This window comes from Vanessa atalanta, chromosome 22, assembly GCF_905147765.1.
Source record: "Vanessa atalanta chromosome 22, ilVanAtal1.2, whole genome shotgun sequence".
Taxonomy (NCBI): domain Eukaryota; kingdom Metazoa; phylum Arthropoda; class Insecta; order Lepidoptera; family Nymphalidae; genus Vanessa; species Vanessa atalanta.
In genome coordinates, this window is record NC_061892.1 from 7,995,208 (window position 1) to 8,016,862 (window position 21,655).

The 21,655-nt window shown below is 32.9% G+C and overlaps 1 protein-coding gene across 1 annotated transcript in view; it reads right to left on the bottom strand.

Annotated features, from left to right (window-relative positions):
- Positions 1-21,655, bottom strand: part of LOC125072619 — a 188,665-nt gene that overhangs the window by 18,278 nt on the left and 148,732 nt on the right. Inside the window, exons 26-27 of the mRNA XM_047683252.1 lie at positions 13,879-13,973; positions 6,805-6,874 (exon numbers count right to left, since the gene is read on the bottom strand). Coding sequence (XP_047539208.1) covers positions 6,805-6,874; positions 13,879-13,973 — 165 coding nt within the window. The remainder of the gene's footprint in view (positions 1-6,804; positions 6,875-13,878; positions 13,974-21,655) is intronic.

Consider the following 21,655-nt stretch of genomic DNA (forward strand, 5'->3'; position numbering starts at 1 on the left):
TATTTAATAAGAATACCAATCATGAATATAAACGAACGAGGTCACGTTCAAGCAAAATATATAAAATATTTCAAATTATAAACAGTTCAAAAATAAATCTTTAACATATTATTTTGGTATGTATGCATCATGCAGTAAATACCATAGCCTATAAATATGCCACAGCTTACTCGTGTGTGTAAAATGGAAGTTAAAGCTTCAATGTAGACGTTTTGCTATTTGATCTTATTATATTTAATAACTTAAAAAGTGTTATATTTGCCCGAAGTAAGATATTTCTCATTACCTCTCCATATTTATGACATCATGTTTTAGATTTGGCGTCGTTATTGTCTCAAAACATTATTTAAACAGTAAATTCATATTGTAACAAGTTGTGATGTTTCTCTATTCTATGTGGAACCGATCAGAGGGATAATTCTACTAAATTATTACAATATAAGGGTAAAATCCGTTAACGATTCTATTTCGATCCAACATTAACTACCTCACAAAATTCGACAAACCAGCAACTGGATCGTTGTGCTAGTAGAACAGAATAGGCTTAACTGCAATGATTATATTCAATTGCGAAAATGGGGCACAAGTTTCCTAAGCGTCTTTTTTGTCGCCGTGTTATGCTCGGCGTTTAAAACATCATAGTATGGAAACCTGTACGAGTCAAACTGTGGAACAATATTGTAGGATATGCTCCTAACTTTAATAGAGGAATTATGATTTTTATTTCGACTATAGATATTGAAAAATAATTTTAATGTACGCATACAGAAAAATCGGACAAGTGGTTGATAAAATGAGACACCTAATTATAATTTCGCCTTCTCTTTTTGTTTTTCATCTCTTATTCTCTTTGCATTTTAGTTTACCGCAACCACGCGATCTATCGGATGTTAACTTCTATAAGCAGACCTTCAATTCAAAACGCAATGCAATGCAATGCTGTTTGGCAATAGAGCAATAAGTGGGTGGTACCCACACAGGTGAGCCTATATGAAGTTCTACTTATCGTAGGTATGGTAACTTTCATAATGAGTCACAATATTCATAACTATTATATGAGTAACTGTTTTTGACTTAAGCTGAGTTGATTTTTGACCTCCTTGCAGATAATCATCTTTAATATACCTGCACTAAGATTATAAATGCAAAAAAAACTCAGTATGTTACCTCTTCAAACTTAAACTGCTGAACCGATTAAGATGCAATTTAGTATGGTAATAGTTTTTATGCCGAGGAATAACAAAGTCTACCTTTTAATTCGACCTTCGATATATTAGGTGTGTTGGTCTGAGTACAAAGTAAAGTTTTATAAATAAAAATTAAATTATTAAGTAAAGCCATAGGTTCGGCTAGTATTTATATATATATATATAACGATCATTCAGATATGTAATAACAAAAAACAATGCAAACTTAATCCTAATTAACAATGCAAAAGTATGTATATATATTTCTTTGAAAATGTTTATCTAAACGTTATCAGGGGAACAGAAAACACGGGGCACTTAATCCCCACACGGCCCGGGGCTGAAATAATCATAACGATTATATAATACTACACAGGTAATGAACTCAACATAATGCCGTTGCTTATAGCCCTTTCCTTGATGTTAATTTTTACGACTGACGTTCACTGATTAACTTTATCATTAACAATATTAAGTATATTAACGATAGATTTGCACGTTTTCACTTATGTAAAACGTTAGCGTGACCTTGTGTCTTATAATGCTATATAGTCAATAGCCTATCAATAAATGGACTATTGAAAACAAAAATATTTTTATTTATTATTGGCAGATCTTTAAAATATAGAGTTCATACAATCTCATCTACTTTATGACTTTAATATAAAGATGCATGTATTAAATAAATCTAAGGAATAATTAAATTATATTACTGTATCAATTGTGATTTGTGACTGTGTGTGTGTGTGTGGTAGAGCGAGGTATTTTTCCGAAGTATTGCAGTTTTTATTTTCGTAACTACGACTATATCTCCTCGGTTAAGTTTTATCGAATTTGATCAGTATTTGAGATAAGTATACAAACAAATATTTGCTTTAACAGTACGTATATAACGTATGTAACCGCTCATTTTAAGTATGGTCAGTATAATATTTGATTTGATTACCTCAGTTCAATGATCCATAAAATTTGCATTTTTTTATTCACTTTATCTTCAACCGTAGCAAAATCAGAGCAAAATCTGATTGATCTATTTATATATTATGAATAACTATCTTAGCAAACAAATTAATATGTTAATTAAATAACATCTTACACATTATACAATTATCACGTCCTTCCATTTAAGGATAATCTTAATTTAAACTGTCATAATATTAAATCATTGCTGTGTTATACGAAAGTCATTTAAAAAAAAAAAACTAAAACCTCTTTACACGAAATGTTAAATTAATAGCTCGATAGATAATTCTATGAAAATATTTAACTTCAAAATCTAAATATGGTATGATATGAAATATTTGTTTCAAGCATCACTTAAACACACACTTGCACTTGCAAAACACTTCACTATATATCATGTTAATTAATTGAACACTTTTTTTATTTAAGTATTGTTCATTGGTAATTAAATTATAAATTGTGAGCGTACTCTTACGCCGCGGCGTCTACACTACGTACACATATGTTTGTATGACATTGCTATGTGTAAGATAACATAGACAAGATTTCGTTTAAATTCACACCTATCATAATCTTATAGAACATTCAAAATTCAACCTTAAGTACCTTAAATTACGTTTCATTTCACTTTAAACAACCTGGCGCTTATACTGTTTTGATACGTAAGTGTAAGATAAACACTGAAAAATGAACCATCAATGAAAATTTTATATTATGACGTTTAAAATAAAGTTTATTTTTGTTTGCGCGACTTACTCGTAGGAAAACCGTACGGAAATCAACGGCGTGTATAATATAATTTGTGCGAAAGAGACGAGAAGATTCGACAAGGTCAGTGCTAAGCGAATAAACAATAATAAATTATTATTTAAATAATATCATTCTTTGGATAATGGAATTGCTTTTGTGTCGTTTCTCTCTTAAATTATTTTTTACTTATAATCCAACGTATGTACATTTAGTATTACAACTCAAATATTATTCAGCGATTTATATTATTCGCGTCGACACTGGGTGTGAAAATAAAGTATTTTGACTGTCTCTGCTCAACACATTCATTCTCCTGGATAAAAACTATGCTAATTTATGACCCAGGGATAACCCTTAGCGAGTTTCAACAAAAACAATTCCGATCCACGTAATACTTGCTCGTTCAGGCGGATATATTTAAAAAGCTATGTTTAATCTTATGTTACAAATAGTTTATGGAACTAAGATCATTCCAAAATATATTTTCTGTACAGGTTCGAACAATTTGACTATATTATTATGTTTGTATAATAACAACACAATGTTTGTTAAACTAAGTCGTTATTTTCGTGGATAGTTAATAGGCTGCAGATTGTGGAGTTGCAGTTTCAAACCCCAAACCAGTATTTACGCACCATTAATTTAAACTTTTTTATAATATAGGAAGGTCCACGAGCAAATTAACCACCTGATATAAAGTGGTCATCACTGTCCTTGTACCAGTGGTACTGTAAGTATTATTCAGCATTCCTTACCATGCTAACCTTGGAAGCTAAGATTTTTAAAAAAATATCCATTTAATGTTGTAATTTCGAAAGCAAATAATTTAATGAGCTGAATCGATTATGATGAAATTTAATACGAGAATCTTGAAACATTGCTACGGAAATAGGTTTTTGGTAAATCATCCTAAATAACCTTTAAGTTGGTCTACAATGTTTACAAATTTTCTTATCATAGTGTTAGTACAGTAAATAAAACGAAAAAGAAAAACTGTTAATCATCACTGATTCTTTTAGAGATTGCACAACAGTGATTGATATAAGTGCAAGCAGTCAAGTCTGCTGGCGATCATGATGAGATTGTTGTTGGCGCTGACACTGACTTTGCGCACTAGGCCTGCGCATCTGTTACGCATCTATTGTTAATTTCACTCGAACGAATCCGCGAGTAAAAGATAATCTATACTAATACTATAAATATGAAAGTAATTCTGTCTGTCTGTCTGTCGCTCTTTCACTATCAAACCAATAAACTGAATTTGAATAAATTTTATATGAAGCATACTTGAACTCCAAGTGCTTGCCTAACACATGACAACCAACCCCTGAAACGCAAGCAAAGCCGCTACAACTAATAATTCGTCGAAATGGCAAACATATGAAACATATAAAAACCCCTCAAAACATTTATAATAATTATTATAGACTAATTGGCTAATATAAATGTAATATACATAGGAGAAAGTATTTCTAACACATCACTATGATTCTATGTTTACATTTTCTTATGACTTTTCATGATTGAAAATATTTAATTGATTCAACGGTGAAAAAGCCGAGGTAAAGAGGTAAAGAGCCGTGACGCCCCAGTGGTTATAACGCTTGCATCTTAAACGATGATTTCGGGTTCATTGTTTTTTTTTTTTAAATATAGTTTTGTAAAAGTTCGTGTGATAAGTAACAGGCTGTAAATGTCGCACTGAATGGATAACGCCTACTCTTCCCTTTAATGAGAAGATTTTGGAGCTTATTCCACCACGCTGCTCCAATGTGAGTTGATGGATATACAAGACAGAACTTCTTTTAAATTAGATACATGCAGGTTTCCTCACGATGTTTTCCTTCACCACACGATCTCGAGACGACTTTCAAACACAAATTAAAACATGAAGTTTTAGTTGTGTTTGGACGCGCAACCATCGGGTTAAGATGCATGTGTTCTAACCACTAGGACACGTATTAGGACTAATAAAAAGACATATTTATTTATATGTGTTTAACGAATGATTTTAATAATCCTTCTAATCTAAAATCTATAGAGTTAAGGTCGAAAATGTTATCTAGGCATACAATTAGTATAAAGTAGTGCCAATAATAAATCACCGGATTGACATAATAATTTTATTTAATGACATATCTTTGTATGTCGTATTGTAGATTAACACACGATCCTTAAATGACAGAAAGTGATAAGCGACATTGAGCCGAGATGGCCTAGTGGTTAGAACGCGTGCATCTTAACCGATGATGACGTGTTCAAACTCAGGCAAGCACCACTGAATTTTCATGTGCATCAAAATCGGCTTACGTTATTAATATATTAAAGAATATTTCGATTTTATCGAACATTCATTTTTATTGCTTCTTTCTACGATTGGATTAAAATGATATTTTGTATTTGACTTGTCTCATAATAAAGAATCCGAATTAAAAAACAAATATATAAATGCTATGAATAATGGCAGTAGCACCTGAGCCTTAGAGTGTGACGAAAAAAAAATACAAATGTAAAACTAAGATAAATCCTACATTATCTGTGGCTCTATTCAATGAAAGGAGCCGATAACAATAGTCGAAGAATCATGACAGGTCAGTATTGAATAGATTTTAAATCGCCTGCCAGACTTCCGTTACGAACACACATAGGTAATTGAAGTATTATGGCGACCCGCTAAGTGCTTTATGCAGATTCATCGGTGTGGAATGGGTTTTATTGTATTTCAAGTATTAGTATTAATCTTGGACTGTACATTTGATATTTTATTTTTATTTTATTTTCTTTTTAATATTTTTGATCATTCTCTTTATAAAATTTTAATTTAAATATTTTACCAAAGAAATCAAACAACTTATAATAAAATTATAAAGGTTAAAAAAAAATTAATTACATAGTTTAATTTAATGTCACTTAAAAATATTAATAATATTGAACATATTATCTAAATAAATATGTCTTCACTAAAAAAAAATACTTATTGAAAAAAAACAGATTTTTTTTTTGGTTTAATTTTATGTGCAAAGAGTTTTTATTAACTTTTTTTACTTTTAGTGATAAACAAGTATAGTTTTGCATGTTCAATATGGGTATAGGTCTTTTTAACCGTACAGTTCAAGCAAGCAACGCGGAGGAAAGTAAGAATATGACGAAAAGTCTAGTTTCCCAAAGATTATCAAGTTTTCTTTAAATTTAATTGGGAAAACAAACCGAAAAGGTGCTATTCACAACATCCTAAGTATAGTTCCGCTTGGACTTATAATAATTTACAATTTTTTTTTATGATACTTAGTACATACTTTCTTGATAAATTCATTCTATGTATGTATTTTATATATATATATTATTCTTCATTAAAAATGGACATGAGTGTCCGATAGTGATTCTCTAGTATTGTAAATTTATATAAATTAATTAATATAGTACCTACATTGCTTGGGCTCTGTTACAAAAGTACAAGTACCTTTTTATCAAAGCAAAAACTTTCTGCTGTAACTGTGGATGTCGTGACGTGATATTATAAAGATCCGGTAACCTTTTCTGATGTATGGACAAACTAACACTATTTTTTTTTAATTGGTCATGATTGACCACGTGGTAAGCGTATTTAAGTAAATTTTTTTTTTGTTCAATAGGTTTAGTTTAAATATGAACAGAGAGCATCAAATAAACGAAAAATTTACTATAAAGTAAATGTATCTTTAGTGCAGAAACCAGTTTGGGGACAATGTGTTGTCGATATCGATACGAAAAGCCGAAGTCACCTAAATGATCGATACATTAATTGCCGATCGGTAAATACATAATCTGTCATTTATATACATTTCTCCATGAAATTGACAATAGCTTTATCTAGGTCGCTTGGTTAAAATTGTTTCCCTTATGCTAAGTTTATGTGAAGACTTACCTCTTCGTCGAGACCGACAGGGAACTGTGTAATAGGTTTAACAGCCACATCTTCCAATGCCGCCTTCCGTCTGCAAAAAACAAGGAAAACCAGTATTATTTTTAATGTCATAATAAATGTTAATGATTAGATGTGCAATAGGCCTTAGGCCTAGACGACACATATGCATCTGAACGGAACGTCACGGTTCCCAATCAGGACAAGCACGGTTGAATTTTTTATTTGCTAGTGTTGTTTAGGAAATGACGATCCTGTTAACAGGTTTCGTCCAGAGCGGTCAATATGTCAAGGGGACCAGCCAACTGGGCAGAACTTATTATAGTGCACAAATGTTGTTGCAAATATTTTCTATTCCGTCACTCTCATAATCCAATGGGATGGCAATCCAACACGAAAGCAAAAAAGAGAGGCTTTAAGCAAAATTCCGGGAAAGAAACCGGGCTGCTAATGAATTTTTCATCTGAACGGATTTTGAATCTCTCAACCGGCAGCCTTTTATCTAGCCACTAGACTAACGAGGCAGTCAATTGTTTTAAACCTACACTCTTAAAAATATTAGTGCTATATCCGGTACTGGAACATTAACAATATTTACTAAAGTCAATTGTATATCAGCGGTTGCTTGTTTGATCGCAGTTATCTCTAGATATATATGTTGTTTTTTTTTTATAAAGGGATGTAGCAGCACATTTTTGTCCTATAACTAGGTTAAGGCCTTTGACGAGAGATTTGTAGATAATTTGACCACGCTTTGTGGTAGATTTTCATTCGACATATGCAAGTTTCCTTCTTACAATTTCATCTCAAATAATGAAAAAAAAACAATACAGACGAATAATTGATAACCTCCTCCTTTGTGAAGTCGGTTAAAAATAATTATAAGCTCAAATTAAAAAATTTAAGAGGTAAAAATTGTGTTGGTTTCAGCCTACAATCTTTAGTTAAGATTCAAGTATTCTAACCATTGAAGTATCTCCGGCAAGTGGTCACCACCGCCCATAGACAAAGGCGCTGTAAGAAATATTAACCATTCCTTACATCACCTATGCGCCAAAAACCTTGGGAACTAAGATGTTATGTCCCTTGTGCCTGTGATTACACTGGCTCACTCACCTTTCTAACTGGAACACAACAATACAGTGTACTGTTATTTGGCGGTAGAATATCTGATGAGTGGGTGTTACCTACCTTGTCGTCAGTTAAATAAATGCGTTTTCAGGATGATGTGTCTTTTAATACAAAATATTTATATAAACATATCTATGTGTTTTGGTGTACTAACAATATTAACACATTATATTGGGTCTATTGGATAAATTTGATGAATGAAATTAGTATCGTCATTATGAAGAAGTCTCATAAAAATTCAGTTAAAGCCAGCGTTCGAAAGGGTCATTCAGGACATTGCCTTTAATATAATATAAATATACTCGTAAATATTTGATAAGCAACACGATTTTATCTCGTTTTTAACGTCAAAACTCCTATCGAAGTATTTCAGCAAATAAACGCTTATTTTTCAGTTTGCTGTCTTCAGAAAATAATATGAGAATGTCACAGCTGGGTTGCTATGTAATAAAGTACACACGAATTACTCGGGGAAAAGACAAAGTGTTTGTCGGGAACGTATTAATTTAGAGTTCCGTAGATATTTCTACAAATCCACAAAATAATACTTTTTTTATGGTTTAGGTTGGCTGACGAGCTAATGGGCCACCTGATGGTAAGTGGTTACCACTGCCCATAGACAATGGCCCTGTAAGAAATATTAAGCAATCCACACCGCCAATGCGCCACCATTCGGGAACAAAGATGTTTTGTCCCTTGTGACTGAGTACTGCTGTTTGGTCGGTAGAATATCTGATGAGTTGGTGGTACCTACCCAGACAGGCTTGTAAAAAGCCTTACCACCAAGTAAAACTCCCAGTTCATACTTACATATTTAATAAAATCGTCATACAGTCATCAATACTTCATTTCTCACTAGTATTTTTTCTGGCATTGTGCCAGATTGAATGTAATCCAGTCCTAAAAAATTACTACTTTTATTACGCCTGAACATAAACTTTGGCAATATTGGAGGCATTACTCATGATGTGTTTTGCCAATTTTCTGCCAAACTTTAGACCTAAGTTGTTTTATCCTTTTTGTATTTTATTAACATTGCCGCAACATTTCCAGGGATAGATATTTGGAAATGTTAGTGTTGCTTGTTTAATGTTGTCATTATTTTTTACCAATATAGATTGTGCCCAAAAAATGTATAAATGGCAGGTAGGGTTCTGTGCAAGTGCATCTTGGTAGGTTTTTTTTTTATGGCATTGGTTGGTGGACGAGCATATGGGCCACCTGATGTTAAGTGGTCACCACCGCTCATAGACAAAGGCGCTGTAAGAAATATTAACCATTCCTTACATCACCTATGCGCCACCAACCTTGGGAACTAAGATGTTATGTCCCTTTTGCCTGTGATTACACTGGCTCACTCACCCTTCTAACCGGAACACAACAATACAGAGTACTGTTATTTGGCGGTAGAATATCTGATGAGTGGGTGGTACCTACCCAGACGGGCTTGCACAAAGTCCTACCACCGAGTATACATTTTTTGGGCACAATCTATATTGGTAAAAAATAATGACAACATTAAGCAAGCAACACTAACATTTCCAAATATCTGTCCCTGGAAATGTTGCGGCAATGTTACTCATTCATTGAATAGTCTACCGTCAAACATCAGCACTTAATATTGTCGTGTTCCTAATTGAAAGGTAAGTGAACAAGTGTAACTACAGGCACAAGAAACATAATATATTAGCTTCTGGAATTGGTAGCAATGTAAGAAATGGTTAATATTTCTTACAGTATCAATATCTGGTAATATTTGATTTGGAAACACTAAGGTAGGGTTTGCAAAATATAAGTGATATTATAAATTTATAAAGTCAAATAGACACTAATTTATGTTTTAAGTATACCACGCTTAGTTGTTGAACGAATCCTTACAATTATGTCAATGAAATTGTATACTAATATGAAGAATGATAAATAATAAATTAAAAAAAAGTTATGATGAACGAGTTCGTCTAATTACTTAGTACTTTATAATGTACCAGGGTGCACGCTATATCCATACAAAGTTTCGTTAAAATCAATTCAGTGGTTACAATTTTTTTTTTTTTTTTGTATCCGCCGAACAGATTCTTCATAATATTAGTAATGGCTGCTGACATAGGTAAAATTTTGTCCAAATAAATTACGGAACCCAAAAAATATTCGTATGTTTTATGCAGATCCTTTCATTCATCGCCTGATAAGGGGAAAATAGAGCAGGCATCTTTATATTGCAGATGTTAAAACATAGATATAAAGATAAATTGCTGGAAGAGATAAGAAAAGGGCATAGTCAGAAAAGTCTTTCAAACAAATAATAATAAAAATGATTTTAGCAATGCCCCATTTTAAGGAATCACTAATACATATTCCTTTTACCTCTTCAATTAAATTTAAGCCTTGTCCTAGGAGGACGATAGTAGCTTAAAGAACCTGGGACTTTTTAGATCGCTAGACGGCCTGTCAAATATTGGTCTATTGACGATCTTGACTGTGTACACGTTAATTATATCGCTTCATCCGGTTGTGACATATTTTCTTGCAGTTCTTCACCTTTATTCCACTTTTATATTATTGTACAATTATGATTAAATACATAAAAGTCACTTATAACTTTCGTGTAATACAAGGATATGTAATTCACGCACATCACGTCAATAGTCTAAATTCAGAGTGAAAACGCGAAGTAAAGTTACTTATATATATATGATCATAATATATGCTAAATCATCTAGCAAAACGCGTCGTCTCTTCTGGTATAAGTTTAATGAACATATATATTATATTGTTCAAGCAGTTATTCACCTCCTTTTGTATATATATAACGGAGCGCGTTTACTTTGGTTGTTGATTTGGATAATTAATGAATCGAGTAGTTGGCAATAATGTTTGATGGCTGATTTACTTTTAAGAGCGGGTCACTCCGAATGGAGTTGTAAGTGTCACGGCAACACGAGTCTTGACAAATAAAAGCCAGAATAAAAAAAAATGTTTTGACAAGCGACTCGAATGCGATGGTTGCTTGCGAACCCATTTGCTCTTAATCGAGATGAATTATTGTAATCCTTTGATATTTTCGTGGTGTACGATTATTGAATCAATCAATACAGTGATTAGACGATATTAAATACGTTTTATTTTGTGAATATCTCCATTGCACGCCCACATAGTTTTCCAAATGTCGGATCTATCCCCGAACCCAACTGTTCGGCATCCCGCTCCTCCGACATATATTTTTTATTTAATGGAGTCGAGATGGCCCAGTGGTTAGAAAGCGTGCATGTTAACCGATGATTTCGGGTTCAAACCCAGGCAAGCACCAACTGAATTTTCATGTGCTTAATTTGTGTTTATAATTCATCTCGTGCTCGGCGGTGAAGAAAAACATCGTGAGGAAACCTGCATGTGTCTAATTTCAATGAAATTCTGCCACATGTGTATTCCGCCAACCCACATTGGAGCAGCGTGGTGGAATATGCTCCAAAACCTTCTACTCAAAGGGAGAGGAGGCCTTTAGCCCAGCAGTGGGAAATTTACAGGCTGCTAATGCTAAGTGAAGATGAGCAATGTAAAAAAAAAAAAAGAGATTGAACTCCTCGTTTTGTTGCCTTCGCTGGGTACAATGGGGTCGGCTAATTTTTCGCACAGACAAACGGAATAGCGATGAAACGGGTAAATGATGCTGGCGTTTTTGTCAATACGTCCACGCGTTCGTGATTTATACTTAACTATATTACAGAGAACATATTACATATTATACTAAAATGCTTTAGGTTTTTATTTTATAAGAAGAAAGGTCCAGCGTGAGTTGGATTTATAAGGTATAAAAAGTTAACCCATAATGTTGTCTTAGATTTTCGCGATTATTACACATTGAAATAAAACTAGTTTTTAACGGATTTAATCGCGTATATTAATTATTTTAACATCCCGACGTTTCGAGCACTTTGCAGTGTTCGTGGTCACGGGCAGACACCCGTTTAGTAGTTTTATTTCAAGTTAACCCATTTTGGAAAATGTTTTTATGGAAAAATTCCACCCGATGGCTTATGGCTCTTGTGCCTCGCTCACTCTTCAAACTGGAACACAACAATGCTTAGTGTAATACTAAGTATTATTGTGTTCCACTTTGATTTGTTCGACGATAGAATAATATGATGAGTTAGTGGGACCTACGCAGACGGACCCAAAGACAAAGCACATATCACATATCGCCAAGTAAAAGATAAATCATCTACTCATTCATCACACTATATATTTTCTGTTTATTTTACTTCATGTTTATTTATTGAATTTCTTTAAAATATAAACTCTTCAGTAATCATCAAACTGATGGTGATGGTGGTGAAGGTCACTTTCTTACGCCAAAGATATGTCTATCAAGCAGACATGATACATATACATTGATCTATAAAAGAATTCCAATTTATAGGAATGAAATTAGCAATAAACAATTCAAAACCCATGACAATGCACGAAATTAATTTATCAAAATAAATCGTCAAAAATTTGCGTTAAAATGATTCGTATCCTCTTCACGTGTCCTTATAAGCAATCACATTCATGTATTAAGGCTTATGATCGCTTTCATTCTGAGAAAAGTTCGGCATTGGTATTTCTTTAAGTGATAAAAAATCTTGATGAAATAAACGGATATTGGATCCTTATTTCGATAACAATTATTGTTTGTTTTTCTGAACTTCCTCTATCGTAATATATGACACAGCTTACACATAAGATATAATATATATATATTATATAACTATAATGTATTTGAAATTCGCATTTAACAAAGTGAAATGAAACAAAAAAATTACAAATATAAAAAAAATGGCGCCGTCGTAAAAGTCTGTGGAGATTATTTTATCATATTATACAAGCGCCCCGACCCGGCTTCGCACGGGTGTAATTTATACAGTGCGAGTGTGTATAGAACTCAGGAAAAATTTTGCTTTCTACCAGTGCATATTGTTTTTAGAATTGAATCATTAGTTCTGGAGGTTACCCTTACGTACGAACTAACGAATTTCACCGGTTACACTCATTCTTTAAGCCGGAACACAACAATACTGAGTGCTGCTGTTTGTTGGTAGAATATCTGATGAGTGGCTGGTACCTTCCACTAAGACTTTGTAACATACAGGCTCAATAAAAAGAAACTAAAAATTTTAATTTAACCTCGTAAATTTTATTAAATTGACTACTTTATAGTACCATTATAAAGAAACAAAAAATAAACAAATATAAGTGTTATCTATCCTTAGATTGGACGTACAAGTCAAAACATTTTTTCTTTTCGCCGGCGTACCCGCTACCTGCAGTAACGTGATAATATTCCACTGCTCTTCAAAGCCTACCTCTTGAGGTTACATAAATATAATTGTATCTAATCATCACATGTAAATTTTTTTAATCAATGAAAGAGAGTAACTGGTATTATAGTTATTTTCTTGCCTGTTCTTTTCGTTAGAATCTACACTCCGAATTGATAGTAACTTTACATTGAAATTCTCATAGAAAGACGATTCGAATGTTTTTGGAAGAACCTACTTAAATAATTTAATACTAATATTACAAATACGAAAGCATTTATTTCTGTTGCGCTTTCAAACTACTGAACTGAAATTTATGAAACTTTGAATGAAGTATTTTCTATATTTAACATCTTACGACCAAAACCTAAAACACGAGCGAAACCGCGGGCGACAGCTAATAATATTATAAATGCGAAAATAACTCTGTCTGTTTATCTTTTAACGGCCAATCCACTGAACCGAATTTGATAAAATTAATTTTCAAGCAAGCTCGAATCCAGAGGTAGTACATAGACTCAAACGCGACTGAAACCACGTGCGATAACTAGGGTATATTTTTATTTATGCATTTATATTGAAGTATATTATTCACGTTACCAGACATAATATAATACAAAGGATGAATCGTTTTCGTGTAAGTTCTTACCTCAATAAGATGATTTTGAAGACAGGTCCTACAAGACCCTTGATGATAGCGGACGCATTAAGATGGCACCTTCCGTGCAGTACTATGCCGTTCACCTGTGAATAACACACCAAATTAGTATATGTTGTCGTGTTGACAGATTTGGGCAATTACGACCAATCTCAGGGGAGACCAGCCAACTACACAGGAGATATTAAAGTGTATAAGTGTGTGCGCAAACGCAGGTATACTCTCTATTCTCTCACACAATTGTTCTTGCTCGGATTTGAACCCAAAATATATAGTTAAGTTTCACGTATTTGACCTATCGATGCGATATATCTCCGGCTAAATGTAAGCATTCGTTTATAATAAATATATTGAAATTGTAAAGGGCATTCAATTTCCAATAAAACATATTCCACTGGTTTTATTGTTGTAAACTTTAAACCTACTGGATTTGTGATCACAAACCATTCAGTTTGAATTAAATATCAGAAACAGAATGAATAAATGTAGAGACTTTTCATACACACGATTGCTTTTATTGTAGTTTTTTTATGATATTGATGTCAAACGGCCTCACCTGATGTAAATTGACTACCACCTTGCAGGTGCGTTGCCGGCCTTCAAGATATATTTATCAAAACTTTCTAATACTAATTTTTACTAATACTAATTACTACTAATAGTGTTTTTACTGAAAAGTGTTAAAAACACGTTTCAGTAAAAACACTATTTATAGACAAATATTAATGAAGTACTCGATCTTAGAGGTACTTATCGAGACTTGAACTTACGACCTTGTAGTTTTGGTGTAGTCATTATTTAGTTATTCAACTTCTACTTTTTTCATTAATGAATTATTTAAAAGCCTGGTATTTAAATGCGAAAACCAAAGATCGATATTTTTTTGCAGTCATTAAACTTGATAAGAGTGAAATCACAGATAATTATAAATTATGTATACAATATTAATAAAACTAAGAAGGTTTAACGTGAGGTTCAAATTAAGATTTAAAAAAACTATTAATAATATTAGCAGCCTGAGAATTTCCCACTGTTGGGCTAAAGGCCTCCTCTTCCTTAGAGAGAGGTGGAATACACATGTGGCAGAATTTCGTTGAATTTAGACACAAGCAGGTTTCCTCCCGATGTTTTCCTTCACCGCCGAGCACGGATGAGAAGGCTCGTCATATTACCAATGTCCAAATTAATTAAGAAATTACTAATATTCCTATTTAGCTTATCTCTTGTGTTAGGAGTGGGTACGACAATAGCCCATGGGGTCAGGATCAGTAAACCATTGCGCTATTGGCTTATATGGAAAAATTAAATTTTATTAATATAAGGGTGTGTATTTAAAACTAGTAGGGACGGGTCAGTAGGTATACCATACCAAACTAACATCCACCGCGACAAAGTCCCATACGATTTAAGACTAGAGGTTCAATAAATTTATCCCGCAGTAGTGTCCGCAATTGCATTTGCGTTGTTAGATGTTATGTCGAATAACTTTTTCTTTTAAATAATGCTTTTTTGTGCTTCGATCACGTGAAGACTATCGAATGTATCGGTATGAGACTATGACCAAACGAAGCGGAATCATCTGTAGTTGGTAATAGACAATTTTTTTATTTAATGCCAGCAACGAATGTCAAGCGATATATTTTGTTCGATTGTCCAATTTATGGCTTGGAAGAAAAACGTACTAAGAGTAAAATATTCAATTTTGTTATTTTCTTCTCTTTCGTTTGCACTTACCAGTATTTCAAAATTCTATCTCCTTCTATCTCACTTTATTGTATATATTTGTCTTAACTGACAAGAAGATAGACTCAGATAGGTTAATGGCGGTTATTACCTATCGCAAAAATAACAAATCATGATAAACGCACCAATGGCATCGCACTTATTCGTATCCACAGAACTCGCTATTTATAACGGATCTAACTAATTTTCTTATTGTGATTATTCAACAAAATTGGGTTTTAAAACGTATCAAGGGATTAAAGTCTAAAAAAGTAAGCTGGGCTATCGAAAATTTTACATTGTAAAGCTGTCTGGCAATAAAACCATGCAGGCGCATTAAAACAACATCAATCAAATTATAATTATGATACAACAACCGCTCGTACAACTCGTCTGTGGATAAACTAAAATAACGTTTAAGTGACATAAGTTTAACTGACTGAAAATAGCACAAAAAGCCTGTGTGCTTCAATAGATGATAATAGATGATATTTAGTTATACTTAATTGTCATAATGCCAATACTTCATTTTCAGGTTATTTTTACAGTTATTTCTGAAAATATTCATCTCCTAAGTACCTAACTAAATTTAGGCAATGCACACTCATTATCTATATAAATATTAAGTAGAAGATTAAACAGAAATTCACAAAAACGGCACAATTAAAAAATTTGTACTTAGCATGTTTGTCTTCTAACCCATGAATTTGTCATCAAATATTATTAATTTCATACGTGAAAATACAAGTGTATTTACTAACCAATATAATAATTATTGGTCTTATGCGATTTTTTTAATTTATAATTGAAAATTCAGCTTTTAGGTATAGCGATTAGTTCGGCCATAAGCTGTTGCTATAACAGTTTGAGCGTGCGCATACTAAAAGTAATGTTTCAATCACGCACGTAAAACAAGAATAGTTTGTCTGGGTTAGTTTCCGGGGCAATTTTGAACAGGAGTAAGCCCTCAGGTGATAAACTCAGGCGATATTCACTTGCCAACGATGGAGGTTCAATTCGACATTTGGATTTGGATATTGGAGAAGTTCTTCGTACCACAACATTTGTCATTCGTCGAAGACAGGCACAAAAATCTGAGGAAACCTTGTGATAAATTTATCAAAGTATAATTTAATATAAGTTATTTTTATTGTTATGTTTTAAGAGCAAATGAACCATTGTAATTAGTTACAGGCACAAGGGACTTAACATCTTAGTTTAACAGTTAGTAGCAGATTGGCGATGTGGGGAATGGTTAATGTTTCCTACATTGCTAATGTCTATAGCCTGTGGTGAACAATTACCGGAAGTGGCCCAGCTTACGATCTACTTTCTTATTTGAATAAGAAAATTAAGGAATTAATGAATTTTGCAATTTTCAATTATACTATTTTTCGAGTAATGATCGACTTTTTGGAAATGTCTATGGAATGACGTGACTGATTCGTCGAAATATTTTATAATGCTCAATGCAACACTATTGCTCAATAAGAACTAACTTCCTCTCTGCATCTAACGTGTGAAATATTGAACACCAACTTACGGTGACACGCTATTTTGATGTATTATTTAAATGCTATAACTCAAGTCATTTCTGGATAAAATTGCTTCTTAATGGAGAACGAATTATTTAAATGCGTTCAGGTTAGAGTTATAACAATATAGATTATCCGATGCAGTGAAAGGTTTCTTGTCACGTCTGATTGGAAACTTGGACCATACACCACTGGCACTTGGCTCGGCGCCAGACCGCACCAGCTCAAGAGATCCGCGTTAATGTATGCGAATGTACATAATTGTTTGATTGTGCGCGCTTGACTTTGCGCAATAAACATTGTTATAGCTTTATGCCGATACGGCAGCGAGAATTCGGTGAGACTAATTATAAGTTTGAATTGTTTATCGTATGTTAAGGATGTTATTTAAAATGATCTGGCTGTGAGGATGATGGCTTATGCCGAGTTCAAATATGTAACTGTTCCTTTTTAAGTATGCTTACCAAGCCGTTATAGTCGATCCTATAAGTTTTTACGTCACATAAATGGGATTTTGAAATTTACTAAGTATACTTCATTAGGAAGATTTTGAATCTAGACCAAAAAACACATTTGAAACTTGCTAGTATATAAGACATTATTAATAATTTAGTTTCTTATTATTATTTAAAGATCGATGCAGTAAGTAGACTGCATGAAATTAAAACCAGAAATGTTATGGGACATCAGTTTGGAACTAAATTGCTTTCAAGAATTAAGTAACAGACACGAGGAAATGTTTATATAAAATCTCGTGTGACTCAAAACAATAACATAAAATAAGTAAAATAAAACCGGATATAAAAGAAAGAGGGAGATAGAAAGGTCGCCTGGGGGCTAACAATTTTTTCTTACGCAGGGAATTCTGCCAGTTCACTCTACTGTAAACCGCGTAAAATAACTTTCCAAAAAGGTATTACATGTATTTATATTTTACTAAAGAAGTGTTAAAGCTAAAGTATTATTAGATTCCTGTTAATGATGTAGAAATTTTGTTTAAAATTATTCTTTTTAATTGCCGAATGACAAAGAGATTTGCGGAAACAGGCTTGAAGTGAATGCTAGAAATAAAATTCCAATATTTTTTAAATAAATAATTGATACGGATAAAAAGGTATGTTATATTATTATTATTCAATGAATAATTTATTTGGTACTGCAGGCCCGTTTGGGTAGGTATCACCCATCAGGTATTCTTCTGCTAAACAACAATACTTAGTAATTGCTGTATTTCGTTTTGAAAGTTGAGTGAGTCAGTGTACAGGCATAAGGCCACTGTTGTTATATATTACTATTATTATATATATATACTATTATTATAAGGCATAAGGCGCATTGGTGTTGTATGAAATGCTTATGGGTATAGTTGACTTAAAATCAGGTGGTCATCTCCCATTTAATCGTCAACCTACTAATTTTACAAAAAAACAAAAAACAGTCACTGAGACGGACATGTCTCAAAGCTATAGATATTGTTATGTTTGTAACGTACAAACGTTACGTTACGTTTCCGTTAAAACTCTCTTACGAAGTGTTAATTATGTGCTAATGAATACATCTTGATTGAAGAGATATTTAACGCAATTAGTAGAATTCTATAACTGGATTCCAGCCTCTTATTTACGGAATCACTTTCAGCATGTCAGGGATTTGAATTTTCAAAATATGAAAAGAGACATTCAGTAAATTATTGAGCAGACACCTTCCTAAGGAGAAGTTTTGCTGCTCATTCCAACGCTTCTTATTATCTTTTGTATTATCTGGATTATCCATTTTTTATAATTCCAGAGTACAATGAATGAAATGAAATCAATCAAACGTTTTCATATCCGCGCTTAGAGATATTCTGGACTCGCTCGAACTCAACCAGCAAACGATCGTAAAGTCTCACGAAGTTATATGCAACATTGACAATAATAATTACGACATTTAACGGACATATGCGTCAAATTAGCGTATCAACGCAAGTCGGTTTCAACATTACACGAGTGATAAACGAAGTTTATTATCATATAGTGGCACTGCTGTGAGAAATATCATATATCGAGATCCGAGTCAGACAATCGATCGGAAAAAGTTTTGTAAGTTCGAAAAGGTCAGCACCTGTGCCGACTACGAATAATAATTCTATATTGTTAATCCAAAAATAACTAAAACGGCAGTAGTATATCATAATAAGCCAACGGATGCTTTCAATTCGTTACGTTTTATAATCTACATATATATATATATATATATATATATAAGCGAAATACCACTCACTGATTACAACACCTACAAACTTGGAATTTGGCCGGTAGGTTACTTAGTAGGCGTAGGCAGATTTTACTTAACTTAACCCAGACGGTTGAAATATTTGTTTTATATATTTCACGCGGGTAAAGCCGCAGGTTCAGCTAGTATGTTATAAATGAGAAACTGTACTACACAGACATTTGAACAAGTTCCTTCAAGACCGCATGCCTTAAAATAAATATGTTATAAAGTAATTACCGAAAACACACGCTCTTTATGTTGCCATAAAAGAGAGAATTGTACGTTTTTACCGTTTCCGGAATGGTGAAATGCTTAAAAAAATAAGAAAAGCGTTTGTGAACTAGATGATTTTGAATCTTATTCAACTACGCTGCTCCAGGGGTGGGGTTACATGCAGGTAATCTCACGATGTTTTCCTTCACTTTCGAGTACGAGATAAATTATTAACGCTAAATAAACTCATACAATTTTTGTCCAATTCCGAACTCAATTTTCTGTTAAGATTCATGTTTTAACGACTGGGTTATCGGCTCGTTTGATTGATGACGATCACATAATTTTATCTTGATCTTAAAGATGAGCTATATAATATTGCGGTTGACTTATAATAATAATATAGTAAATACTTCTCGCAGTTGAAATTGCTACGACATAAAATATTATATAACAAAGCATTTCAGTTTATACCAGTATGATCAAGTTTTTTTTTTTATCTATACAAAATAAAACAAAAGACAAAAATTGTGTAACGCCAAAACTTTTGACACAAACGTGACGTAATATTCATATCGTATATATAAATAAACATTATTCAAGGAGGTTCTTACAAACAATTTTGACGAGTAATTTTTTTATGTTTGTATGTCCACAGACATGTTGTCCGTGCTTTTGGTGAATCTTATTTCAATGTGCCTTCATGTTTTCATTATTTGCCATCGTCACAATTAAAGTAATAGGATTACAATCCTTATTTTTTTTTATGAAAATTTGGTGGTCATATGCAATATGAATGTTGATGGGGTTTTATGTGTCTTCGTGAGATTTTGAATCATGCCGGTCTGGATGGTTTTCGGTTTGTTTTTAATCGGATCACACCTTCTATTAAATCCCTCTTAAAGGTTAACTAAATGTAAAGCGACCAATATAGTTTCTAACGAGAAAAACAGCCCTTCATGTCAATAAATCAAATTATATACATACATGTAATCTATATATAAAGAGGTTATATTTTTTTGTTTGTATGTGGGGTTAAATCGCAGAAATTGATGATTAAAATAAAAATAAATAAATATAGAGTACAAATTTTATTTATAAAATGCATATTAGCTGAAAAATATATACCTCTTGAATTGAATCAACTCTAAAAGGGGAAATGGGATGATGGTAAGGTGAAAGTTAACGTTCTAAAAAATTTTAATTTTCTTAGATCACCAATGCGCCACCGAACTGTAGGTACACTGGCTCAATTATCCCCCAAACCCTACCGAGTAAACATACTTTTTTATGGTGTAGGTGGCAAATGGACTGGAGGCTTACCTGATGACAAATGCCTACGACAGGGAGTTGCAGATGCGTTGCCAGCTTTTAAGGGAGGCGTAGGTTCTTTTTTTGAAGGTTCCCGATTCGTACTGGTTCGAAAAAACCGACGGTGAATGCTGGTTCCACAGAGTGGTTGTTAGAGGCAGATAATGTATTAGAAATGGCGTTGTTGGATTTTAAGACATCTAGGTGGTTCGGGTGGAACTTGGAATTTTGACGAGATGTCCGAAGGTGAAATTCAGCAACCGGGATAATCCAAACAATTCCCCGGAACATTGCAAGATGCAGAAATTCTACTAACTACTATAACGATATAATTCTGATCTTTCTTTATTATTATATATTGTAGCCGTGCATAACTCTGTTGGTTTGCTAGTAATCATATACAAGTATATTATATTTATACGTCATGTATGAGAATCAATATTATACATTATACTGTTGCTACTATCATAATGTTCGTGCACCTGCTAATAGAAATATCCAATAAATCTTTCTTGCTCTTGGCAAATTGTTTCGACACAACTCATAAAAAAATCAATAATAATAATTGTTCATATAATATCGAGAGAGTTCTTTCAGAAAAATAGACCATTTAGATATTTTATTTCTATTCAAACTCAAAGATCAAAAATTACAATTTTTAGTTTGCTCGTAAAAAGGTCTTATTTAATCTTTAAACGTCAAAGATACTTGCCGATCGTCCCAATTATATA